The sequence below is a fragment of the Manis pentadactyla genome, chromosome 14 (assembly GCF_030020395.1).
Source record: "Manis pentadactyla isolate mManPen7 chromosome 14, mManPen7.hap1, whole genome shotgun sequence".
Lineage (NCBI taxonomy): Eukaryota > Metazoa > Chordata > Mammalia > Pholidota > Manidae > Manis > Manis pentadactyla.
The window spans coordinates 77,426,996-77,450,273 of record NC_080032.1 but is presented as its reverse complement, the minus strand read 5'-3'; the positions used below and the strand labels follow the sequence as shown (position 1 = coordinate 77,450,273).

The 23,278-nt window shown below is 38.3% G+C and overlaps 1 protein-coding gene across 10 annotated transcripts in view; it reads left to right on the top strand.

Moving 5' to 3' along the window:
• ABCC9 (ATP binding cassette subfamily C member 9) overlaps positions 1 to 23,278 on the top strand; it is a 107,121-nt gene that overhangs the window by 59,905 nt on the left and 23,938 nt on the right. For all 10 annotated transcript variants that reach the window (XM_057492219.1, XM_036889251.2, XM_036889246.2 and 7 more), the window contains 10 exons: positions 493 to 577; positions 1,841 to 1,921; positions 6,872 to 7,009; positions 7,156 to 7,281; positions 11,099 to 11,195; positions 13,449 to 13,678; positions 13,973 to 14,121; positions 14,349 to 14,418; positions 15,376 to 15,533; positions 18,901 to 18,993. In XM_057492219.1, coding sequence (XP_057348202.1) covers positions 493 to 577; positions 1,841 to 1,921; positions 6,872 to 7,009; positions 7,156 to 7,281; positions 11,099 to 11,195; positions 13,449 to 13,678; positions 13,973 to 14,121; positions 14,349 to 14,418; positions 15,376 to 15,533; positions 18,901 to 18,993 — 1,227 coding nt within the window. The remainder of the gene's footprint in view (positions 1 to 492; positions 578 to 1,840; positions 1,922 to 6,871; positions 7,010 to 7,155; positions 7,282 to 11,098; positions 11,196 to 13,448; positions 13,679 to 13,972; positions 14,122 to 14,348; positions 14,419 to 15,375; positions 15,534 to 18,900; positions 18,994 to 23,278) is intronic.

Below are 23,278 nucleotides of genomic sequence, written 5' to 3'. Positions count from 1 at the left end.
TTCTATGTATCCACAGAGGGCTTTGTCCCTACTTCCACTATAGCATCTGACAAGGCACATTTTTTTTTATTAAGGTATCGTTGATACACAATCTTATGAAGATTTCACATGAACAGCATTGTGGTTACAACATTCACCCCATATTATCAAGTCCACCCCACACACCCCATTGCAGTCACTGTGCATCAGCATAGTAAGATGCTACATAGTCACTTGTCTTCTCTGTGCTATACGCCTTCCCCATGACCCACCTACATTAAGGACACATTTTTATTGTATATTTCTGGATCAGTCTTCTGCTCTGTTGTACTAGCTTTATAAGAATGGGAACCAATACCTACTTATCTTTATATCCACAAACCTACTATAGAGGCTCATATACACTAAGTTATTCAACAAATGTTGTATTTTGGCTCCCTAGATACGGAACCTGGGACCTATTTTTGGGGAAGCATATTAATAGTGATTCAAAATTCAAAATTTCTCCCAAAGGTACAAAGCTGTCACAGATGCCTGTTCTCTTCAGCCAGACATTGACTTACTACCGTTTGGAGACCAAACTGAAATTGGAGAGAGGGTGAGCCGAATATAGTTTAATCAAACGAGGAATAAAAATCTAGAAAAATCTTTAACCTTTAATGGAGAATAATGAAATCTGAGAGCTTACAAGTGGTGTGTTGTCCTGGCGACAAGTTCCAGAAATTGGGGCACAGCAGCTTTGCTGCCATTCTCCCTGAAGTACTGGTTGAGTGACCACCATGTCCTGTGCTGACCATAAAGCTGTCCTTGCCTTTGATCCCATGTGTTTTCATGTGGAGTTTACTGTCAATTGATTTGGAAACTGAGATTGCTTCTGACAACATCTTCCACTGTTGTCAACACCTATTTATTCTTGTTAAAGTGTTCTTTTTCCTTTGTGTAAACATGTTTTTCATTGGCACCATGCTATTCTGACCAACCGAAAACTATTTATACCTGAATGTAAGTTGTCTAAAGATTTTAAGTCTGATAGGTCTCAGGTACTGTTCAAAAGGCTCTCTATGCATTTACCTACATTTACAGCAAATCTGTTCTATAGGTGGAATCCTGCATTTGGTAACTGAGGAAAGTAAGGCTGAGAGAGGTTAAAGAACTTGGTGCATCACAGTTAGTGGCGTACCTGGGGTCAGTCTGACTTTGTAGTCTGTGTCCTTAATGGCTGTTCTTTTTTGCCATATAGTATGGTGTTTAAGAGTATGGTCTTATTCTCTGAGCCTCAGTTTCTGCTATGTAAAGTAAGAGAATAATGCCCACAAATTGGAATTACTATGAAGAATAAAAGAAATATGGAATGCAAAGTCATTCACACAAGCCTGGCACATACTAAGTTCTCAATGAATACTACTTTTTAAAAATTTTATAATTAGTTCTTGATTATCAAAGCATATGTCTGTATAGTTCTGTTGAACGTAACTTGTAATATCATATTTAATAGGTGTATGTTAAGTAAACTAAAGACAGCTCACAAAACATAAAAATTTTGGAATTGTTTACAGTCTTCAACACTTATAAATATATGCACTATCTAAAACAAAATAGTGTTTTGGTTAATGAATGCTGTGGTAGAGGAGAGCTTCTCTATCACAATGAAAGTAGGGTTAATGTTATCAGTCAAAAATTACCTTAATATAATTCAAGTATTAACCAGTGGTCAGCTTTCATTATCTCACCAATGCTATCACAGTTTAATTAATAAATTCCCATTAATCTAGTATTTTTTTAGAGAAGTTTGTATTTTAAAGAGAATTTTTTTAACCAAGAGATCATTTACTAATGGAAAAGGTGGATGTTTCTTCTCTAGGGCATCAACCTGAGTGGGGGTCAGAGGCAAAGAATCTGTGTGGCACGAGCTCTCTATCAAAATACCAACATTGTCTTTCTGGTGAGAATAAGAACTTTACTTTTATTTCTACTTCATTTTCCCCTCTGGATAAATGAATCTTTAAAGAGCAAAGTCAAGTAAGTAAAGGAAAGATGGTCGAACTGGTGAAATCATAAACAATACAGGGGAAACAAGTCCTCAGCACCAATCAGATCAACACGTAAGGTTGAGAACTGGCAGATCCACATTAGTCTCCAAGTGACTGAGGTGCTCTAAGTGGTTGCTTCTATCAGTTTCTCAACCATGATGATCATTAATGAAAAACTCAGTATGGTGCTGGATCACCTAGACAGAATCTTAGGTCTTTGCATTTATATTTGCTGGCAGAGAAAGAAGGGCTGCAAAATACCCTCTTGGTGAATGTGGGGTAAGTAAGCATAGTTCTCCGTTGCAGTGGTGTGTTACTCAGGCTGTGGGTAGGGTTTGACTGTGAATCTTCCTGAAACCAGAGACATTTTGGTACCACCCTAGATCTACTGAATCATAATCTGTAAGGCAGATTCTAGAGTCTGTGTTTTCAAAAAGCTTCATGGAGCTTCCTTATATCCTGGGTTTAAAATATTTGGGTCTACCTATAGATCCATAAATAAAATTCAATGATTTTGTTGATTATGAATTTCCTTTAGTTTGGCTCCTTCTGTACGATTATTATTAACCACTTAATAAATATGGTTTCCAGACCTCCTTTAGAGTTTTCCCCCCATCCGATCTCTAGAACCTCTTCAAAAAGTAGGTTAGCTTGGGAGTTTCCCAATAAATTTGGATCCATTACTGGGAGGTATACAATTCGGACATACTGGAAATTCACTTCAGGTTAATCTCCCTAAAAAATACATCCCCAGTATTTTCCCCCTCAAAATAAACACCATAAAAGCTGCAGCAGGATCTAGCATTAAACTATGTAATTGTAAATCCTTTTCATAGTGCAGGGACCCATAATTAGAAATAACTTCCTGGTTTTGGGATCAGTTGATGACTGAACCACCTGAGGCCCAAATGACTTGGAAAACTGAAAGAGACCAATGGCCTCTGGGTATGGTATTCATCCTGGTTCATTGTACTGCTTGCAATTAATGATCCTTTCTTACTTAAATTGTAGAATCACAGAATTTGAAGAAGTCATAGGGCTAATTGATTGTAGATTCCCACTCATTTATTATAGGTTTACTGGTCATATCACTTCTACCAGCTTTCTGATGACTTTCTGAAGACAGATTGCTTATCATTAAGGCACTCTTTTCCTTGTTAGTCAGTGTATAAGTTTCCCATTGCTGCTGTAACAAATTGCCGTAACTGACGGCTAAAATGGTATGTGCTATCTCACAGTTCTGTAGTTTTGAAGTCCCACATGGATCTCACTGGGCTAAAATCACAGTGTCAGTAGGGCCATGTTCCCTTATGGAGGTTCTAGAGGAGAGCCAATTTTCTTGCTTTTTCCAACTTGTAGAGTCTGCCCCCATTCCTTGACTCATGGCTGCCTTCCTTCATCCTCAAACCCAGCAACACCGTATCTGTGATCACATCTTTCTATCTTCATAGCTGGGGAAGTTCTCTGCTTTCAAAGATTCATGTAATTAGTTTGGACTATCTGATAGTCCAGGATAATATTCCCACTGCAAAGTCGTTAATCTTAATGTCCCAGGTTGTGGGAATTAGGACGTGCACATCTTTGGAGGCTATTCTGCCTACCTTAGATAGCTCTTACTATTGGAAAATTATTATGTGATTAAAATCTGCTTCTACATATTTTCCATTAATTGATCCTCATTCTGCTTCTGTAGCAGCAAATATATTTCTTTTATGCAGCCACAGTTCAACATTTTGAATAATGTTATTTTCACAACTTGCCTTAATTTACTTTTCTCTAGGCTGAGCCAGTTTAGCTTTTTTAATTCTTCCACAATAATAATTTTTACAACTTTAAAAAATTTCTGGATATAGTGGTGTTTGTCAGAATCCTTTGAATTAGCTTATTTTACATGCCCTGTGATCAGCTCAGATAATGTTAAAAACTATTGGATCTTAGGATCTAAATGTTATACTTACTTCACTCCAACTTAAAATTGAAAAATCTTTTAACAGCAACAGAATACTGTTGATATGTTGTAATAATTCTCCCCAAGTGATGATATCTTACTCTTTCCTTATTTAAAAATCCACAAACCACGCTGACCCACAGTGTTTTCCCACCTGATTCTTATGACTATGCCATTGGGGTGCATGGTACCCTCATGTTAGATGGTAATGTATGCAGGTAAAGGTAAGGTACCTTACCCAATGACCAATGACTAGTAAGTGATAGAGTCTGGGCTAGAACTGCATGTCTTTTGAGTATTGTTTTTCTGATCAGCTAAGATTCTCTGGTGTTGTTTTGCTTTATTTTTCACTGAGGTAAAATGGATATATAATATATTACCTTCAGGTATACAACCTAATGATTCGATATTTGTGTATATTGTAAAATGGTCACTGCATTGTCTACTTAACATCCATCACCATAAATAGTCACAGGATCTTTCTTGTGATGAGAACTTTTCTTTCCTTTTTTTTTTTGCAAGTATCATTGGTATAGAATCTTATCTTGGTGTCAGGTCTACAACACAGTGGCTCAGCAACTGGTATTTTTTAAAAAGTTATTGCTCTCAAGTTATTGCCTATGTTGTTCTTTCTTTGCCTTTTGCTTTTTCTGCTCCTCACCCTCCCGCCCCCCCTTTCCATCCATCAGTGTTTAGTGAAGGTCCTTGGTGCCGTCTTCTGTGCTGGGTAGAGGAAATCAAGGAGAAAAAGACACCACTCCTCACTTTCAGGATCTCCCTTGTACAAATAATTACTTGAATGGCTTTGTATTTTGCTCTAATTAAATTTTATCACATTGGCCTTTACCCAGTATCAAAGCCATGAAAACATTTCATTGATTTATTAAGCATATAGTTATTTTTGAAGCTTTATGGCATCTACAAGTGTGCTCTGTGTGTCAGTGAATATATTTATAACAAGTTATTTCCAAAATATTCATTCAAAGACTACATCACTTGAGGAGATTCATTGACTCTAGGAAAGAATATATTAGTGAGAACTGTGGGTATGCATGTATATGTTCTTGGAAATGAAGAAGTGGTTATTCATTGACTTGTCCATTTGGCAAATTGTCTTGCTTTTAAAGAAAGTGTCTTCCCAAATGTTAATGTACATACATAACCTTGAGGAATGATTCTCAATCCATCAAACTTAGATTGTTATTAAGTTGTATGAAAGATTACATTTCCCTACAACATAGATACCCAGTAATGAAGTCATGGCACATAAATGATAGCAGCCTTTATTAACGGCTTTCTATGACTGAAGCATGGTTCTAAGTACTTTATGCATGTTCGTTTGCTTAATTCTCACAATAATCTTGTAGGTTTGACGTTGTTGTTATTATCACTGCTATTTACAGATGAGGATATTGAGGCTTTGGGGGATAATTTATCCAGGGTCACACAGATAGTGATGTGAAGCCCTGATACAAACACAAACGCAGGCAGTCTGATTCCTCAGCTTGTGCTCTGATCATTGCACTCCTCCTTATTAAGAGATTCCTGGAAGTCACTAAACTCACCCTGGTGCTTTAAAGGGATTATTAGCACAGTATTAATTCACCATGGCCTCATGTATAATAAAATAATACTTTAAAAACACTTTGCAGAGACGTTTACATTAGCTAATTTGATCTTTGTAGCAATTGTCTGTGCTGACAGGTCCTTTCATTATCCCCATTTTACAAATGAAATGAAGGCACTTTCCATTGTGCCTTATTATCTCATAACATTTAAAATCAGAATATTACAGAAAACCAAACCGAATTATCATTAAAAACTTATTTCCAACCCAAGTCCTATTTTTTTCCTATGTGAAAAAAATCGTCTGAAAATCACTTGGAATAGTTTGGTGTGTGTCACTAAGGATGCTGAGGGTTTGATTGGATTCAGAAACAGAAATGTGTTTCAGAAACAGGAGGGTTGCCTCTATGATCTTTACCTGATTTTTGAAAACCAGTGATTTCAAGTTCCATCTTGAAAATGGAGACACCTTTGTCAGTATCATGCTGCCAGCAATGATATTCTTTCCACTGCTGTGGAAACATTGCTTTTTCCTACATCCCTGTATATTGATGCTTGAACTGTCATTTGTAGTTAATTCTGAAGTTATTACATTTCTGTGGGACTTGTCAATGCAATCTCCATTGGCTTTCAGAGCTAAGTGATTGGGGGTCCTGTCCTTTGGGGAGCAGCCATAAAGGTGGGGCACTCGTTGTGTGGCCCCATCCGATTGCTCCTCAGAGAGAAGCTGGGAGTTGGGGTTCCTAGGACACTGTGCTGGGGGAGTGGAGGTTGTGGGGAGAGTATTTCTTACCTTCTTACCCATTTAGATGTGGGTATTTTCTCAGTTGCACAGTGTACAGGAGTCACTCAACTAGTTTTTGGATTCATCTCAAAGGGAATTACTCTGTGTGTAGCTGTATATTTGGTGCATCCATGGGAGGCAGAAAATTCCAGAGCCTGCTATGTTGCCATCATGGTCTGGAGTCTATGCTTGTTTTTATGATTTCAAATTCAACCACTCCAATTATTGTTTCATTCTTCTTTTGGTCTACTGTTAAAGTTAGTTGAGAAATATCCGTTTTTGAACTTGAAGAGTCTATAGATAAAAATTCAAACCACTTTGGATAATGTCATTTTATTACTATTACATTTATTATTTTATTATTAAATTATTTAAAAATAATTTTAAGGTGAAAGAGAAGATAAAAGTTTTCTGACAATTTAAAGTTATGCAGGGTCTGTTTTTCATACATTGGATTTGAGAGATAATTTGCATTGAGTTATTTGTATTTCTACTTTTTAGAGGAATTGAATTACATAAAGAGTATAGGAAATTTTCATTTTCTCTCCATTTTGCTGGTTGTAGGATGATCCATTCTCTGCCCTGGACATCCACTTAAGTGATCACTTAATGCAGGAAGGGATCCTGAAATTTCTCCAAGATGACAAACGGACACTGGTTCTTGTGACTCACAAATTACAGTATCTAACACATGCTGACTGGGTAAGAGTTTAGAAGAAGTTTCATTAATATTGATATTACAATCTTATAAATAAATAGGGACATTAAGAAATGCTTTCTGAGATACAGGAAATTCACTTGCCAGTTAAGTCTTCTTGCATTGTTCTGCTAACCTGTGCTTCCCCTAGATCATAGCCATGAAAGATGGAACTGTGCTAAGAGAAGGCACCTTGAAGGACATACAGACCAAAGATGTCGAGCTTTATGAGCACTGGAAAACACTCATGAATCGGCAAGATCAAGAATTAGAAAAGGTAAATTGCTCATGGTTTAGAAGAGTTCAGGGTCCAAGGAGTCATACATATACTGTATAGCTATAAAATATGCTGTATAATACTTACAAAAAGGTATTATCGTTTAATATTTGATAATATCCTCACTTCGAATCCAAAGTAATTGTATATACATCATTCACAGATAGGCTACTTTGAAACTGTAAATTCTAATGATAGCTTTTGGATGAAGTATAAAAAAGATTTTGGGGGATTTTTACTTGAATTTGAACCATATTGAAATTATATGTGTGTTTAAAATGTAAACTACTTGCCGAACCATATTTTATCATTACTTGACCTTGTTTTTCCTTAGGTATATCTTACTTTCCTCCTCTATACTAATGAGAATATTTTCACTCACTACCTACAAATGAAGAATCATGGGCAAAACAAAGTCTTAAATGACTGTGAGAGACGGAGATGTTATGAGTTGTGGGTGAAGTTAGAAAGCCTATCTGGGATAGTGTGACAGGTGAAGGAAGGTGATCAGATTCTACATTGGTATGATTTCAAGGTCTTTTTCACATGATCTCATTTAATTCTTGCAAACCCCCAGAAATGATCTAATTTTTACATGTGAGAAAAATGAAGTTCAGAGAGGTTAAGTAACTTGTGTAAAGTTACACAGTATATCTTAGAAGTGGTACTAGTTGCACTTAAACCCAGATCTGTCTCAGCTGTTGCAGTATAATGTTATCTACGATGCATGTATGTCATTGAATGAGGTGATAACAGAGTGGGAAACCAGGCTGAGTACTGAAATAAAACCTCCTGGTTGAGAGGTGAAATTATCAATTGAATTTGTACATTTCAAAATGTTTCTTAAATTGGCACTAGGAAGTGTCCAGAATTTGGCACTCCTGGCCAGGAATTAGCATTATAAAAGGAAATATCTATCTCAGCAAATTTCTGAGATTACCAAGAAATTAAAATGTATTATTTTCTAAAAGAATAAACGAATCTGTGTTCCAATAAAGAGGAAAATAAAGTCAGACAAATGCTGGAACTGCTCTGTTTTCTGTGGATTTGGCAAAGATCTCAAAAGCAAACCACTAAGGATGAAAAGATATACATAAAAATTGTTAAGTAGAATAGGACAAATCCCAGAACCATTGAAATGAGGATAATCACCTAAAAAACATTACAAGGTGCAATCAGCAGATGCTCATTTAGGAATTAAACTGTGAGAAGCTTGATTATAAGCCTGCCGAGAAGGCGCCAAAAGACATTTTTTTCAGTGATGTAGATGCCAGGGACAAAAGAGTATGACGTAAGCTTAAGGAGTGGGGCCATTTATGGTTTACTTTGGAAAGAAGATCTGGAATTAAAAAGAGCGAGCGAGCGAGCTGTTGGCTTGATTTTATAGAAATACCGACTGTTAAGCAAGCCAGGAAGAAAGTCCGTTAAGTTGTATTTGGACATGAAATGAGCACTTGAGATAGGAGAGCTCTGTAATTAAAGACACATTACAGGGTTACAGATCAGCTGAGGGAGCTAGAGGGGGAGCTAGGGTGTGGACAGGGCGAGGTCAGCTGTGAGGTGAAACGGTGGCCAGTAGAAGCCAGAAGGAACCAGGCGCCTGCCCAGAATCCTCACCTGGGGATGAAGGGAGTCAGTGCCACCTAGGGAAAGAGAGCCCCCCGAACATCATCTGAAGGTGGGCAGCCTCAGGCCGTGGGGAGTAAGACTGCAAGAACACCTTGGGGAAGTTTATGTTCACTTTGATCCTAGGCAGGATCCAGTGTTTGCCTAGAGCACTGGTTCTCAGCCCAGGTCGATTCTGTCTTCCAGGGGATGTTTGGCAACATCTACAAACATTCTTGGTTGTCACAACTGGGGCACAGGTGCTACTGGCCTCTGGAAGGCAGGAGACAGGGATGCAAAGTAGCCTGCAAACAGCCTGTAACGCACAGGGCAGACCCCCTCCCCACCACCCAGTAAAGTTCTCTGGCCCAAAGTGTCAATAGCTTCAAGGGTGAGAAAGGCCGGCCTGGAGCCAGAATAAACCAAGCCAGCAGAGAAGCAGGGTGAAACCGAAAGACACAAAAATCCTGTCCCAGGGCTTCAGATGCAACTGTCAGTTTAAGGTTTAAGGAGTAAACAGGAAAGAATATGTTAAAAGGATAGTAATAAAAACTACCAGGGAGAAGGAGGCAGCACTTTTAGCTGATTTAAATATTATTAAAAATTCTAGCTTGGGAGGCATCAACTGTTATCTTCTTAATGTTATTAAGCAAAATAAACTACCATCATTTGACATTTCCTCTCCCAGCCCCAGCCCTCACATTGACCCGACCTGTCACCGGCATTCAATAAATATTTATTAGCTAAATGGCACTAAACTCAATGCTTACTTAATCCAAATATCAATGCATTTAAAAATCTGAACTGTCATGAGCTTAATATGAGCACTTATGACTCTAAAGATTTTTAAGTTTCTGTGATGTTAAATCTATTGCTCACACAGCATGGAGAGTTGAAAAAGAACCAAATCTCCTATTTTTCAATGTGCAGGTTCATTTCATTTCATTACATTATACACAAAGGGTTGGGTCTTCTTTAATTTTGTGTTTGATCTAATCCCACATACAAGTGTTGGGTTTTAGATCATTAGGCAAAATATAAAACTGATGTGAAATTGTCTCTGAAAACAATAGTATTCAAGAGACACTTGTGCTTTTACTCTTTTGTAACCAAGAATCTGGAAGCAATAGAGCCCTCTAGAATAGTAAATCTCCTAAATCACACGTGCTGTATGAGGCGAAAAAACAAAATCCAACATCAGCAACCAAGATTACTACCTAGAGATTGATCACCAAAGGCTTACTCGTTTATTGATGTAATAGTTACACTGTGATTTATTTTTTGTATCAACACATATAGGATCCCTTAACTTACCATAGATTCCAAAAGATTGTAGGTCAGTTGTTTGGAACTCAGAATGCATTTTCCCACAGAAACGGGACTATGGTTAGTTTTCCAGGCAGTCCTACAGAAGCTTATTTAACCCACAGAGTACTTGAACTGATACTGCTGTTCTCAAGCCACGGTGGTGGGTGTGCTAGAGGCAGAGAAGAGGAGAAAATGAACTACTTCTCCCTCTCTCCAGCTCAGGACAAGCCTGGAGCAACCCTTAAAATTCCCAATTCCTTTCTGGCACCTTTCCCTTCTCTTTCCGCATATTTTTGCCTCCTACGGCTTTCTCCTAAACTGCTAGGCAAATAAGTACCCTCCTTTTCCATTTGCTTCAAAATGACCTACCTTCCTTCCATTCCCATTGAAGTCCCTTACTTTTGTGCAACTACCTTCATGAAATGCTAAAGAAACTCATTCTGATTTAATAATTCAGAATAATAGCGGAAGAACAATAGTGCTTTAACCAATCAAGAACTACACACATTTTAAAAGGAAGATGTTCATGAATATAAATAAATCTTTAGTTAGAGAAGTTACAGGGAGTGTCTGACAGTGATGTAAAAGTAAAATAAGTAACAGTGCTGGGCCTATGCTTTAGGGCTAGGGGAGGTGTCCCCCTATCCCTGGGGTCGGCTCCATCAAGACTTCCTACTTTTCCTGGCTTCTTACTGCCCTGTACCCCCGAGCACTTCCTACAGACCTCAGGCATTGCCCCTTAACTGCTCCTGTGACGGAAGCTGCAGCTCTCTAGGGAGACCTGAGAGCCTGACACAGGGAAACGTAAAGAAATACTGGTTTATGCGTCCCTGATTGATGGGTAAGTCAGATCTTCCTGTAGCTTTGAGCTCCTTGAACGATAGCTTCTCCAATTTTACTGTAGGATATGGAAGCTGACCAAACAACTTTAGAGAGGAAAACTCTCCGAAGAGCCATGTATTCGAGAGAGGCTAAAGCCCAACTGGAGGATGAAGATGAAGGTAGACCTTTTTCTTCTACCTGAAATGTTTCGATGGTAATAGAATGAGAAGGTTTTGTCTCGGCAATGGACGCATGAGTGTGCCAGTGAGGAATCACAAACCGCATTGCAAGGGAAAAGAGCTAAACCAAATACATCATGCTGAAAATGAAAAGAATAGGAGGGAAGGAAAGCTGTGTGTAATCCATCAGCAGGCATCTCAAGGAGTTTCTCATAGTGTGTTGTGGGAGAGAGCTGAGAGGGAATAGATCTAGACATTGCTCAGATGAACTGGAGAGGTCTAGTATAATGACCAAATCAAGTTATTAATAAAATGTCAGCCCTTTAGAAATAAACAATAAATGGGAACTATGGAGAGAATAGTTGAACTATTTCTACTTGCACCATGTAGTAAGTCCTCATGGAGTTTTCATGACAATACAACAGTGAAAAATAAGAGAATTAGAAAGCCATTTGTTATGTGTCAACTTTATGGATCTAATAAGAGATAGTAGGGGAAAAGAATTGACTGGAAATTCGAGGAATGAGGTGAAAGAATTACATCGCCTTGATATTTGTTGCCAAGAAGTTTGTAAGATAAATCATGCTTAAGTCCATAGAGTTACATGCCCTCTACTTCATTTTTCCTGTTCAGCTTTTGCTGAAGACTGCATTTCTACAAGCCAATTAACAATTAGAGAAAACTATTATTTCAAGCCAAAGAACACCAAAATGTGCCCCCTTTATCGTTCAGATGATACTTATTCGCTGCTTTAACACATATGCATTGAGTAAATAAATGCATGAGTGGGTTTTGCACTTTGATTTCTTCAGTTTAAAAATAGTTTTAAAGAATATTTGGTGCCGAAAACAGCCATCAGCCTCTGGAATTCTTAGTCGATTATTTCTAACACACTCTAAAAGCAGAGTCATGCTCAGCTACCCAGACCCACGTTCCAGGGTGGGTATAGCACCTGAGATGCTGACCCTGTTCCGGGCTTGCTGTGTGGATCCATTTTCTCAGGTATAGAATAAGATAACAATACTTTCCTTATAGAGTAAAATGAAGAAATGTATATGAAAGAGCCCAGTACGGTATGTGTTACCTACTGGGTTGCTGCCCTTGGTGCTGTTCAAGCTACCAAGAAGGGAAGAAGCAAAGTAGTTGCAGATACTGTTTCTGCTACGTACTATCGGCCAGTTCATCACATGGACAGATTAGGTACTGGGAATGGGAAGAAATATTGTCTCTAGCTGAGGAGCCATAGCCAGGTTGAAATTTTAATTAATATGAAAACAAAGTGGATCCTGGGGGAACAGGCTGCAAATGCCTCCCTCTTTGATCATGCAGATTTCCAAGCTGGTCCTTCTCACACACTGACCCACCCTTACCCGAGGAGAAATGATCTGAGACCTCTTCATTTACTGCATCCAGCTCAGTGTTGGTATCCTTCGTGATGCTAAGTCTTCATCATATCCTTATTTGGGTCTCTGTGGTCTGATAACCTATAAACCAAAGGCAAGTTACCTATCCTACCTACCCACAACCTGCTCAAAATACTGTAGTGGGATACACAGGGAAACTGCCTTTGGAAAAGGAAAGGATGAGAAATGCCTAAGTCACTGGACCATGCAAATGGATCAAATTTTGCTGGCCATGAAATGCCCCAATTCCCTGCCGTCATCATGGAGTGTGTTCTTAGGATAGCCATCTAGGAGTTTCCACGTGGTTTAAGCATGTGAAAGGAACTCCCTGCCCATAGTCCTCTGTCCTCTGGATGGTTTTTCTTGTCTAAGCTCCTCCACGACCACATCTAAGAAGGGCTATCGGGAGTGCAGATGATGCCCTCTTGGGCTATGCACAAATTTCAGAACCTGTTTCCTCCTGGTGCAGTTTCACAGAGTCAGAAATTTATAGAGTTCAAAAAATTGTTAATCTTTGCCAGCCAGGCATGGGATTGTATTGGCAACACAATTCCTTCAGTAACTTAGTAAACATCTAGTCTATACTTCCAGTTGATTTGATATATAATAAATCAGCAAATTATCTCGCGCAGAGAATTTATGTTGATTTTCCACTTATTCATTCATTTTTGCCTATTTTTTATCAATAAGGTTTTTCCCTGCTAAAAGCATTTAAAATTCCTAAGACTGATAGTTGTATTTCTATAAGTCTGAAGGAGATTTTTATGATTTTTTTTTTTGGGGGGGGAGATAATACACATTCTCTCTACCTGTTGCCCATCTGAGGCTTAAACAAGTGTTTTGTGTACAGAAGAAGAAGAGGAGGAAGATGAAGATGATAATATGTCCACTGTAATGAGGCTCAGGACTAAAATGCCATGGAAAACCTGTTGGCGGTACCTTACTTCTGGAGGCTTCTTCTTGCTTTTCTTGATGATTTTCTCCAAGCTTCTGAAACATTCAGTCATTGTAGCTATAGACTATTGGCTGGCCACATGGACATCAGAGTACAGTATAAACAATACTGGAAAAGCTGATCAGGTACAGTGGCTTCTGTTTTTAAATCATCAAGGAAATGTTGAGATTAACAGTGATACCCTTTTATCTAGTTAGATGCTAACAGCTCAAAAGTCATAGAACTTTTGTAATGATTCGATAAGTTAATTAGAACAGGACCTGGAACAGAAAAAATTGTCCATTATCACTTTGATTTTTTAAATTGATCATATGAAACCTTTAAAGGTAATGTTTAGATTTCTATTTTGATAATTGGTGTTCTAGTAAAAAAATGTATAATTTCCTATATGCTTTTTTTGTGTGTTGGTTGCTCTTTAGACCTACTATGTGGCTGGATTTAGCATACTTTGTGGGGCAGGTATTTTCCTCTGCCTTGTTACATCTCTCACCGTAGAATGGATGGGTCTCACAGCTGCTAAAAATCTTCACCACAATCTCCTCAATAAGATAATTCTTGGACCAATCAGGTAAAAAAAAAAAAGATATTTCTTGCTCCCACAAACAAGATATTTTATAAAAGGATACATTTTAAAAGTTAAGTGAGAAGTGAAATTTTAATGAATTTATTCAGTCCTTGAACAGATGAATAGGGATATTCTCATTTTCATGACTCCCATTTCAAGATACCCATTAGCAGTGCTCAGGTTCCAAAGAGTTTAGTATTGCCCTACATTCCATTCTGTTTATTGCCTAGATTCTTTGATACCACACCCCTGGGCCTGATTCTCAATCGCTTTTCAGCTGATACAAATATCATTGATCAGGTGAGTTGCCTAAGTTACTTCCAAGATCTTGGAAATATATACTAAGAAATCAAAAATAAATGTCTTAGTATACACTCCGTAACATTTTAATATAATAAACCATGATTCCTACTAACAATAGAGGATTTCTAAAGCTTAAATGAAAGCCTCTGTGCATTCATAGCAATATTCTATGCATAAATGGTTTCTAGAATAAAATCTTAAAGGAAAACATTAATTCAAAATAATTTATACATGTAGAAGAGGATACTTAAGGAATCAGCATGAAATAAAGAGAAATAGAAGATAAACTAACATTTAAATTTTTTATTGTAAAAAGGAATGATTTTGATCAATGTTGCATCTCCATTCACAGTAAAGTTCTATAAAGTTTAGTACTATACAAAGTCTCCCAGAAGAAGTAGAGAAATGTACCCCAGGCTGCCTTAGATGTCCTTTACTTTTATTAGGTTGGCCCTTGGATGAGAGACACTTCAGATGGTGTGATATTTTAGAGAATATTTCAAGGATGCCCTGTTGGTCTTAGATCCTTAGGCCTCCAGAAGTTTGTCCTGAAATTAAAGACTTCAAACTCTGAAACTGGATCACTCCAAGAACAGACCCCTTAGAATGATTGAGAAAAGAATCCACCAAATCTAGCCGTTGCCTTTTCTAATTTTTCCAGAGTGGCCTTAGGAACACCTAAACTGTCCTCACTTTAGAAAAAGAATGTTTGATGCATGCAACTGACTAAAATAGTTGGACAACTGACCGATGATAAGGAGATAGGTCAACAGCTAAATATACTCAGCTATGGGAAGGGAGTGGAGCTAGAGGGAAGAATTGCTTGCAATGTAAATGTTTCTATTTTGTAACTAACTATATAACAACATTAATGTACAATGAATATTTTGTTGCATTATGACCAATGTTTTATTTGAGTTAAAACACCTTCCTTTCAAACTGCCTTCTTAATAGCACATCCCTCCCACCTTGGAATCTCTAACTCGCTCAACACTGCTCTGCGTGTCTGCCATTGGCATGATTTCTTACGCCACCCCCGTGTTCCTGGTTGCTCTTGTGCCGCTTGGGGTCGCCTTTTATTTTATCCAGAAATACTTCCGAGTGGCCTCTAAGTAAGTAAAACAATGTTCTTTTCATCTCCAAAAGTGCATGTATTTGATTTTCTGTTATACAGATTTGCTTGTTTTTCAAGATGAGGTACGGGATTTGGAAATGCAACCTGTTTTGAACACAGTGAAACCTATTCCAATATTTTGTTTCATTGAGATCTATTATAATTGCTTCTGTAACTGGTTGTCTGAGCTTTTCATAGCCCTGGACATATTTCAACATGTGGATTGATATATTGAGTTGTGACTCCACAAACTGCCAAATTTTTCATTCCATGGTCCATTTTTCTGAACATAACATTGACAGGAAATTTATGAAATCAAATATAGTCCTAAAGGGTAAGGGATTAAATATCATTATATTTCACAAGTGGGAAAAATGGGTAAAATGTTTTCAAATGCTTAAAATACATTCTATAAAAAAATTAGTAGAAGTAAAAAAAGGTTAAAGAGAGAAATCAGAATGATAGCTATAAAAGTATCTTGGATGTCTGATAGGAGTGCTGTTGCTTTAAGAGATTGGAAATTTGCAGTTTGAATCATTTAACATGTTCTTCAGTATCCAGCCAAATAAATAAAGATAGCCATAAATTTTAAGTTCTTCTGTTAACATAGAATTTTTCATGTGCTGAGACGTTGAATAGTTAAATGAAATATAGTACCAGTCATTTTGAAATTTCCAGCTTAACTTTGAAGCCCTGCTTGAAACAGTGTAGTAAATTTTATATCATTGCAATAACCACTTTATTTAAAATACACATCTTAAGCATTTACTGTGTTGCAAATAAAGAGATCAACATGACAAGAAACTGTTCTCAAGAAACTTACAGTCTCTTGGGAAGATAAAACATATAAAGTATAAATGTGGATTAAGTGCTGGGATAGGGAGGCAGATACTGATTTCATTCAGTAAACAAAATATTTAATAGACTTGAGTTCAGGAAGATGATGAAAAGTCAGGGAAGGTAACAAGAAAAGGCAAGCTTATAATTAAGAACCTCTGAATGTATCAGACAATATGTCTTCATTAAAAAATATATTTGTTTTTCCCTCAGGACTATGAATTCGGGTCCTTTATATGTTAAAAGTCTATATTAAATCTAGGGTGTTTTTCATCCCCAGCCTCATTCCCCTTTTTTATAGCATACTCGGACCAAAAGGGAGAGGCTAGCCATCAAATTCACTCTTTCATTTCTTCGGGGATTACGGCTGAGCCTGCTTTGCTGGAGAGGCAAAAACAGCTCACTTATGTCACTTCCATTGGCTGTTTCCAAACGCATCCTTGCCTTGTCAGCACTAACACGCAACAGTCCTGCCTTACTCCCATCACATACTCATTTGGGTCTATTTCTGTCCCTTAGCAATACAAAAGAATGCCAAGGTTAGGCAAATATTCCTAGTCCATTATAAATTTGAATTGTGATTCTGTTCATTTTTAGTGAGAATAATCTGTTAACACTGGTAGTAAGTGCCTAAAATAAAGAAGGGATGATCTTTTTTAAAAAACATCAACTTTGATAATGGATTATAAACCATTCTTATTTGAAATTATCTGAAAAGTAGCAAATATGATCACGTGATATTAAATCTCACAGACGAAAAGACCCTTCTAGATATCAAAGCTCTACAGGACTCATCCATTTTGAGAAGCCCAGGCAACTTAACAGACTATTACGTATTTTGTAAATACCAAAGGGAATTAAAGTTAGGGAACTAGCTACAGGAAACGCCATGAAATTTGGAATATCTAAAGTCAAAGGTCTAATGTGACTGTAAGTGGTTAGCTCTGTAAATAAGTATTTTCCACTTACAAGAATACAAGGGCAAGCTGTGCTTTCACCTTTCGGGTTTCACAAAATGCACTCCTATAAACAAAGGTTTTTCCTTCCTAATTTTTTCCCCTTCACTACAAACCTCAAATGTAGTGACCACCTGTTGTCTGTGTCAAATTTACAAATAGCCGACTTAGTTTTATGTTTAAAAATAGCAGACTTATTCACATCCCTGGTGTTCATTCTCCTCCTTCTGTCCCCTCACCCGCAGTTTCTAGAGTGAACAAATCCACTTTAGAAACTCAAAAACACTTTGCGTTTATCTGTGGGACTACACAGCAGCCCAGAATGGCCTAAGGTCATTGCTGAAGATGATGTAACAGCGTAATCAGTTCAATGACCCTGGAAGGTGAATGTCAGTGCTGCTACCCAATGACCTAGAGAAGGGCAGAAAAAAAGACTAAGACAAAAGAGGAATGTGTGGAGACATGTGGTGCGACTCAGCCTGTCTTCTAGAAGTGCTCACTTACATGGTTTAAGGAAAGTTGTCATGAGTGTGGATCTTTAGGAAAAGGCTCAGATTCAGGCATTTGTCCACCAAACATTCATTGAACATTTCATACACACGTACACATATGTCCTTGGAGAACTTTCGAATACTAGTTCCATGAAGTCAGAGATTCAAACTCTTTGTGGCCAAAGCTACGGTCATTGTTTTTGTCTTCAAATTGCTTGATTCCGTGTCGCCCACCCTGGTAAACACCGTTATCCTTGTTCAGATCTGCTAAGCTAGAAGCAGTCAACCCAAGTCATATTTGACTCTTCCCTCTGTTTCCCCCTGCTACACCTAACTGATCATTGCACTTTCGACGCCTACTTCTGGCAGACTGCCTCACAACCCTCCCCCTGCTCTCAATCTCCCTGGCATCACACTAATTCAGAACATAAAGAAAATCTCTTACATGGACTATCCTAACTCACTCTTTCTCTTTCATCCTTTGCCATGGCTCCCAAGTTATGCTGCTTAAACACAGCTCCGATCCTCTTATTTCTCATCTTCAGTGATTCTTTTTCCAGACACCCAGGATCCTTTACCATCTACGTTCACCCATCCTTCGTACACCCTTTTCCCACACCACCACTCTGAAAAGGATTCTGGGCACCAGCCACACCGAGCTTGCCAGGATCTTTAGTCTTTTGTGCTTGCTTTTCTGCTCTCTCAGCTCAAATGCACTTCTTGTCTGTTTTGCTCAAGTCCTCCCCATGCTAAGGTCTGAGCTAAATTCCACTTGCTCAAAGAAAATATTACCCCTCTGGTAGGTATGGGTTAATTGTTCATTCACCTGTGCCCTCGTAGCAGTTTATGTTAGCTGTTGTAAAGAGCTGATAGTTTGGGGCAAGACATTATATTCAGGCTGGACTGGAATTTATTATGTACCCATCTTTCTTTTTCTCTTTAGATTGCCGAGTGGTTAAAGTTTTTATTAATTGGGTGCTAGAGGAAAGCAGTTACAAATGAAAGCCCTAATTTAGAATAAACACTGTGGTCTCTGAGCCCGAATGTATGTGGTTTACTTCTGCGCTTGTCTTTATTCTAGGGACCTCCAAGAACTTGACGATAGTACCCAGCTCCCTCTGCTTTGCCACTTCTCAGAAACAGCTGAAGGACTCACCACCATCCGGGCATTTAGGTGAGTAAACATGTTTCCATTTTATTGATTAGGCAATTACATCATCAACAAATATTTATCTACAAATAACTGATCATTACTGCCATTTTTTGGATGCGCACTGTGTGCTTGGCCGTGTTTTAAACCAGAAGTCAGAAAAATGTGGCAGTAAATGATCAGTCAGAGTTTAATCATCTGAAATTTTAACAAGAATAAGGAAAGAATAAAGCACCATATTGGAAAGACATTAACTGTGTGATTTAGACCAGGCTTTAAAAATTCCCTAGTCGCAGTTTCCTCATCTGTGAAATTGGGCAATCAATTTTACTTCTTAAGGTTGTTGGACTAATTGATATAATGCATGTAAATCACTAACCACAGTGATCAGCAAAGAAGCACCCAGTAAACAAGCTGAAATAAATGTGTTGATAATACTAATAATTTCAAAAGAAATATTATTACACCAATGTCATTTTAATCTGTTTTCCTCAATGTTGGTAAACAGTGTAATAACCCAAGCTTTTGATCAAGAGTGTTTACTTAACACTCAAAACATTACCTGGCACTGTTTTCCCTATTCAAGTAAAATCAGAAAAGAAGATGGCATTATTGAATACATCATTTAATCCAGAAAATTGACATGTAAAGTGTATCTTTCTGCAGCCCGAAATGCAAATATGTACTGATATTTATCACAGATGTTCTAACCTAAGATATGTATATTATTGTATACACATAAAGTTGAGTGAAAAAGTAGAATATAAAGATACAACCATTTGCAACATGTATCACAGAATTTCCACATAAACATGTATCAATTTCATCAGGAAGCATTCATACTTTCTGCAGTGGTGTGTTTTCCCACTGGAGTACACCATGCCTTTTATTGGAGATGGCAAAACTATTTATTGGCATTGAGTGTGGGTGTTAAGACAAAACTTATATTCTAGTAATAATCAGCCATGACCAGTGGTGCTCATAAGTACACCATATGAAAGATCACATTTTTCACCAAACAACTCCTTTCAAATTAATTTACTTGAGTATTGAAGAGGTGCTAGGAACTACTTTTGCTGTCCATTTGTGTAAAGATTACCATGACATGGCCCCAGATAAATACTATTAAAAAAACAGAATGACATGGCGAGTGGGGGGGCGAACAGTGCCTTGATTCGGGTGAACTGGTACGGGAACAGCAGAAAGTTGACAGGTTCAACATAAAACAGCCTCTCTTTTCTCCCTGAAGAACAAGGGGAGGTCATTTTCTGAGACAGATGAGGACCAGAATCAGGTTAGGCACCGTAAAGGAAAGGAGGATGATTTACAATGAAATAGGAACTTGACCAAGAGTCAAGATCTAGATTTTTCATTTACCTTCTTTGCTAGACACACAAGCAGAACTCGGCATGACTGTTCCTAATTTTACACCAGCAAAATTCCGGTGACTGTAAGAACAACAAAATGTATGTGTTGATTTTCAAGCCTTGAATTATTGGGAAAAAGAAAAGCCGACCCTCAACTTTTAGGTAAAGGTAATTGCATCACACTCATCCAGATTTAGGTCTTCTGGAGTTCACTCTTAAAGTAAATATTAAAACCCACAAACTGCAGCATTTTTAAACCAAAGGAAGTTTTAAAATGGGGGGGTAATGTCCTGCTCCCATGAAGAAAATTCTAGAATCCTTACATTTGGTACTTGTGGTCGAGAATCAAGCACATTCTTTTCCGTCCACTTCTTCCCTTCTCTCAGGCTACCCAGAGTCCCCAGAGTCTTCAGCTTTTTTGGAAAGTTTGTATTTACTGATTAGGCTGCTTTTCCTCCCCTGCACTCAGGGTTCCTGGTGTACTTACAGGCAGCAATGAATTCCCTCAAGACGTTCACCACGAAAGTATCACAGTTAAATTAGACTGAGATTGCAGTGACCTTTGCTTTTTTTTTGTCTGACAAAATAAAGGTTTAAGAATGTTCAGAAGATGAGCTGGATATGGATGAAAAGATACAGACTGAGTGTGTCAAAGTTTCCATTAGGAAAATGGAAGGTTTCTTGCCAAATAGAAACACACAGAAAGAATGTGCACTGCATTTCCACCCCTCCCCTCTCACTGCTGCTTCAGACTGTTGCCAACTCCATTTACAAACTCGTTAAGAGTGTATCTGAAACAATATCCTCAAACTAAAGGGAGAGAAAGAAGAATCCCAGACAAAGCACTTTGTCACAACCAAGTGTTTGACGTTTGTCTCCAATGTAGTCCACTGGCCTTGGTCCAACCGGCCCCACCTCCCGTCTCCCCATCGCCGCAGTTGTCTAGGGGGAGGACCCTGACTCAAGTGCCTGAACCCGTTAACGTGTTGGATTTTCTCATGTTGTTGCCCCTTCCTCCATTGCTTTGTCTTCCCTTGTTCATCTGAAAAATTCAGCTCATCCCTTAAAACTCACTCAGACCATCCACCCAGTCCTTTGGGAAAACTTGCTTAACCCTTCTCTTCCCACCCTCCATGCAGTCTCCTGCCTTCTGGTCAGCGCAGATCTTCCCAGTCCTTTATGTTATGTAGCATTTTGTGCATAGGGCCATGTAACTAACTTCTGTGTTGCATCGTTCTTCCTTGTGCATCTCCTTCACCAAACAGTGGGCTCCTCAAGGGCAGAGGTCATGGCTTGTTCATATATATGCTCTGATGACCCACTTAGAGTTGGTCCTTGCTCAGTGTTGCTGAATGAATGGATGAAACTCTACCTAGCATCGCAAGTATGGAAAGAATGGCCTTTACATGGATATAGCTCTCCACAGTTCATATCCGCTATTTCAGTAAATCCTATAACCTTGTGAGACATCCTACCTTTTAATTATTCACTCTGTTCATCTCTGGAAGGGTCATCATGAGGGCAGTCATGCTCCTCGGACTACTTAGTCCCACCTCATGTGTTGCCATTCAGCACAGGTCTCCCTGTGCATGGTGTCTGGGTCAGGGCTGCATAACTCAAAGTGAGGTAATTGTTTGGCTCTGATGGCTGAATCCTTTGATTATTGTAAATCAGATGTTGCTGTCTGACTCAATTATCTGATTTATCTGGTTTGGCATATTGGAATGATCAAATTGATTGGACAGATACCAAGTATCTGCTTTATATTGGCCTGTATGGATGGCTTTATGGGCCAAGTGAACACCCCAACCAAGGCTTCTTCATTCTTCGACACAGGGATGGTTTATTATAAAGTTTTGCAAATTGATCTGAAGATTTGGGGGGGCACTTGAGGCAGTCTTCTGTCAAACAGGAGTTACTGCCAGGCCGTCACAGTGAGATCTGGCTATTCCTCTGTAAACACAACACATAGGTAGGAGGTCTATATAAGCCCAGTGACAGCCCCAGAAAATCAATAAACCACATTTCGGTTTGGCATTTCCTCCAACCTTCAAACCAGTTATCTTGATTATATTGCCCAGCTTTCCATTGTTTCTGTTATTCAGGGGAAATAATTGAAAAATGAAAAAAAGACTACTTTTATGACTTAGAAAACATTTATGAACATGTAGCATGACTTTCTGTGAGAGTGTAGCTCACAGTTTAAACAGTTAGAGGTTTTGTTGGAAGTTTCCTTTATTACACAGGTTGCACAGAATTTGTTCTCATTATATTGATGTCCAAGTATGAACTTAATTTGGTCAGGAATCCATATCTAAACTGGATATATCATAGAACCCTGTAAGTACCCCAGAGCAAGAATTTCTTTCATGAAATGACTATCCTTGCAAATATTCTAGAACCTTGAAGAAGAAGATGTCTTTTTGAACAAGAACATCTGCCATCTCCACTTCTCCTACTTGTACTTCTTGCAACCGCAATTTCCTTCTTTGGTTCCTAGTACCATCAAGTGAAAAGAGAAAGTTAAAAGTGTGTATTTTCCTATTACAAATGCATAGTTTCCTGTGTTCCCTGGTTCTTATCCAGCACCTCCCACCCAACTCTAACCATACAACTAAAAGGAAATTAGGTGCAATAAAAAGCTGGTCGAATATATGACATTTGTGTGCAACTTATTCTGGTCTCTGCAAGGCCCTTGCAACATAGGCCGTGCTTTGTTTTCATGGCCACAATAATTGCATGAAAATTTATGCAATGCTCTTTAATAGGATTTTGTCATCAGGCAGATTCCTTTTTGCAGCACGGGTTTGAGAAAGAAAAGAAGTGCTGGACACACCATCTCTATGCAGGGCGCAGCAGAGTAGTGGCAGCTGGCTTTTATTTGGACGTAGGAGTTCATTGACTAGTCATTCCACCCCATCAGTTTGTCACTGTGTTGAGTA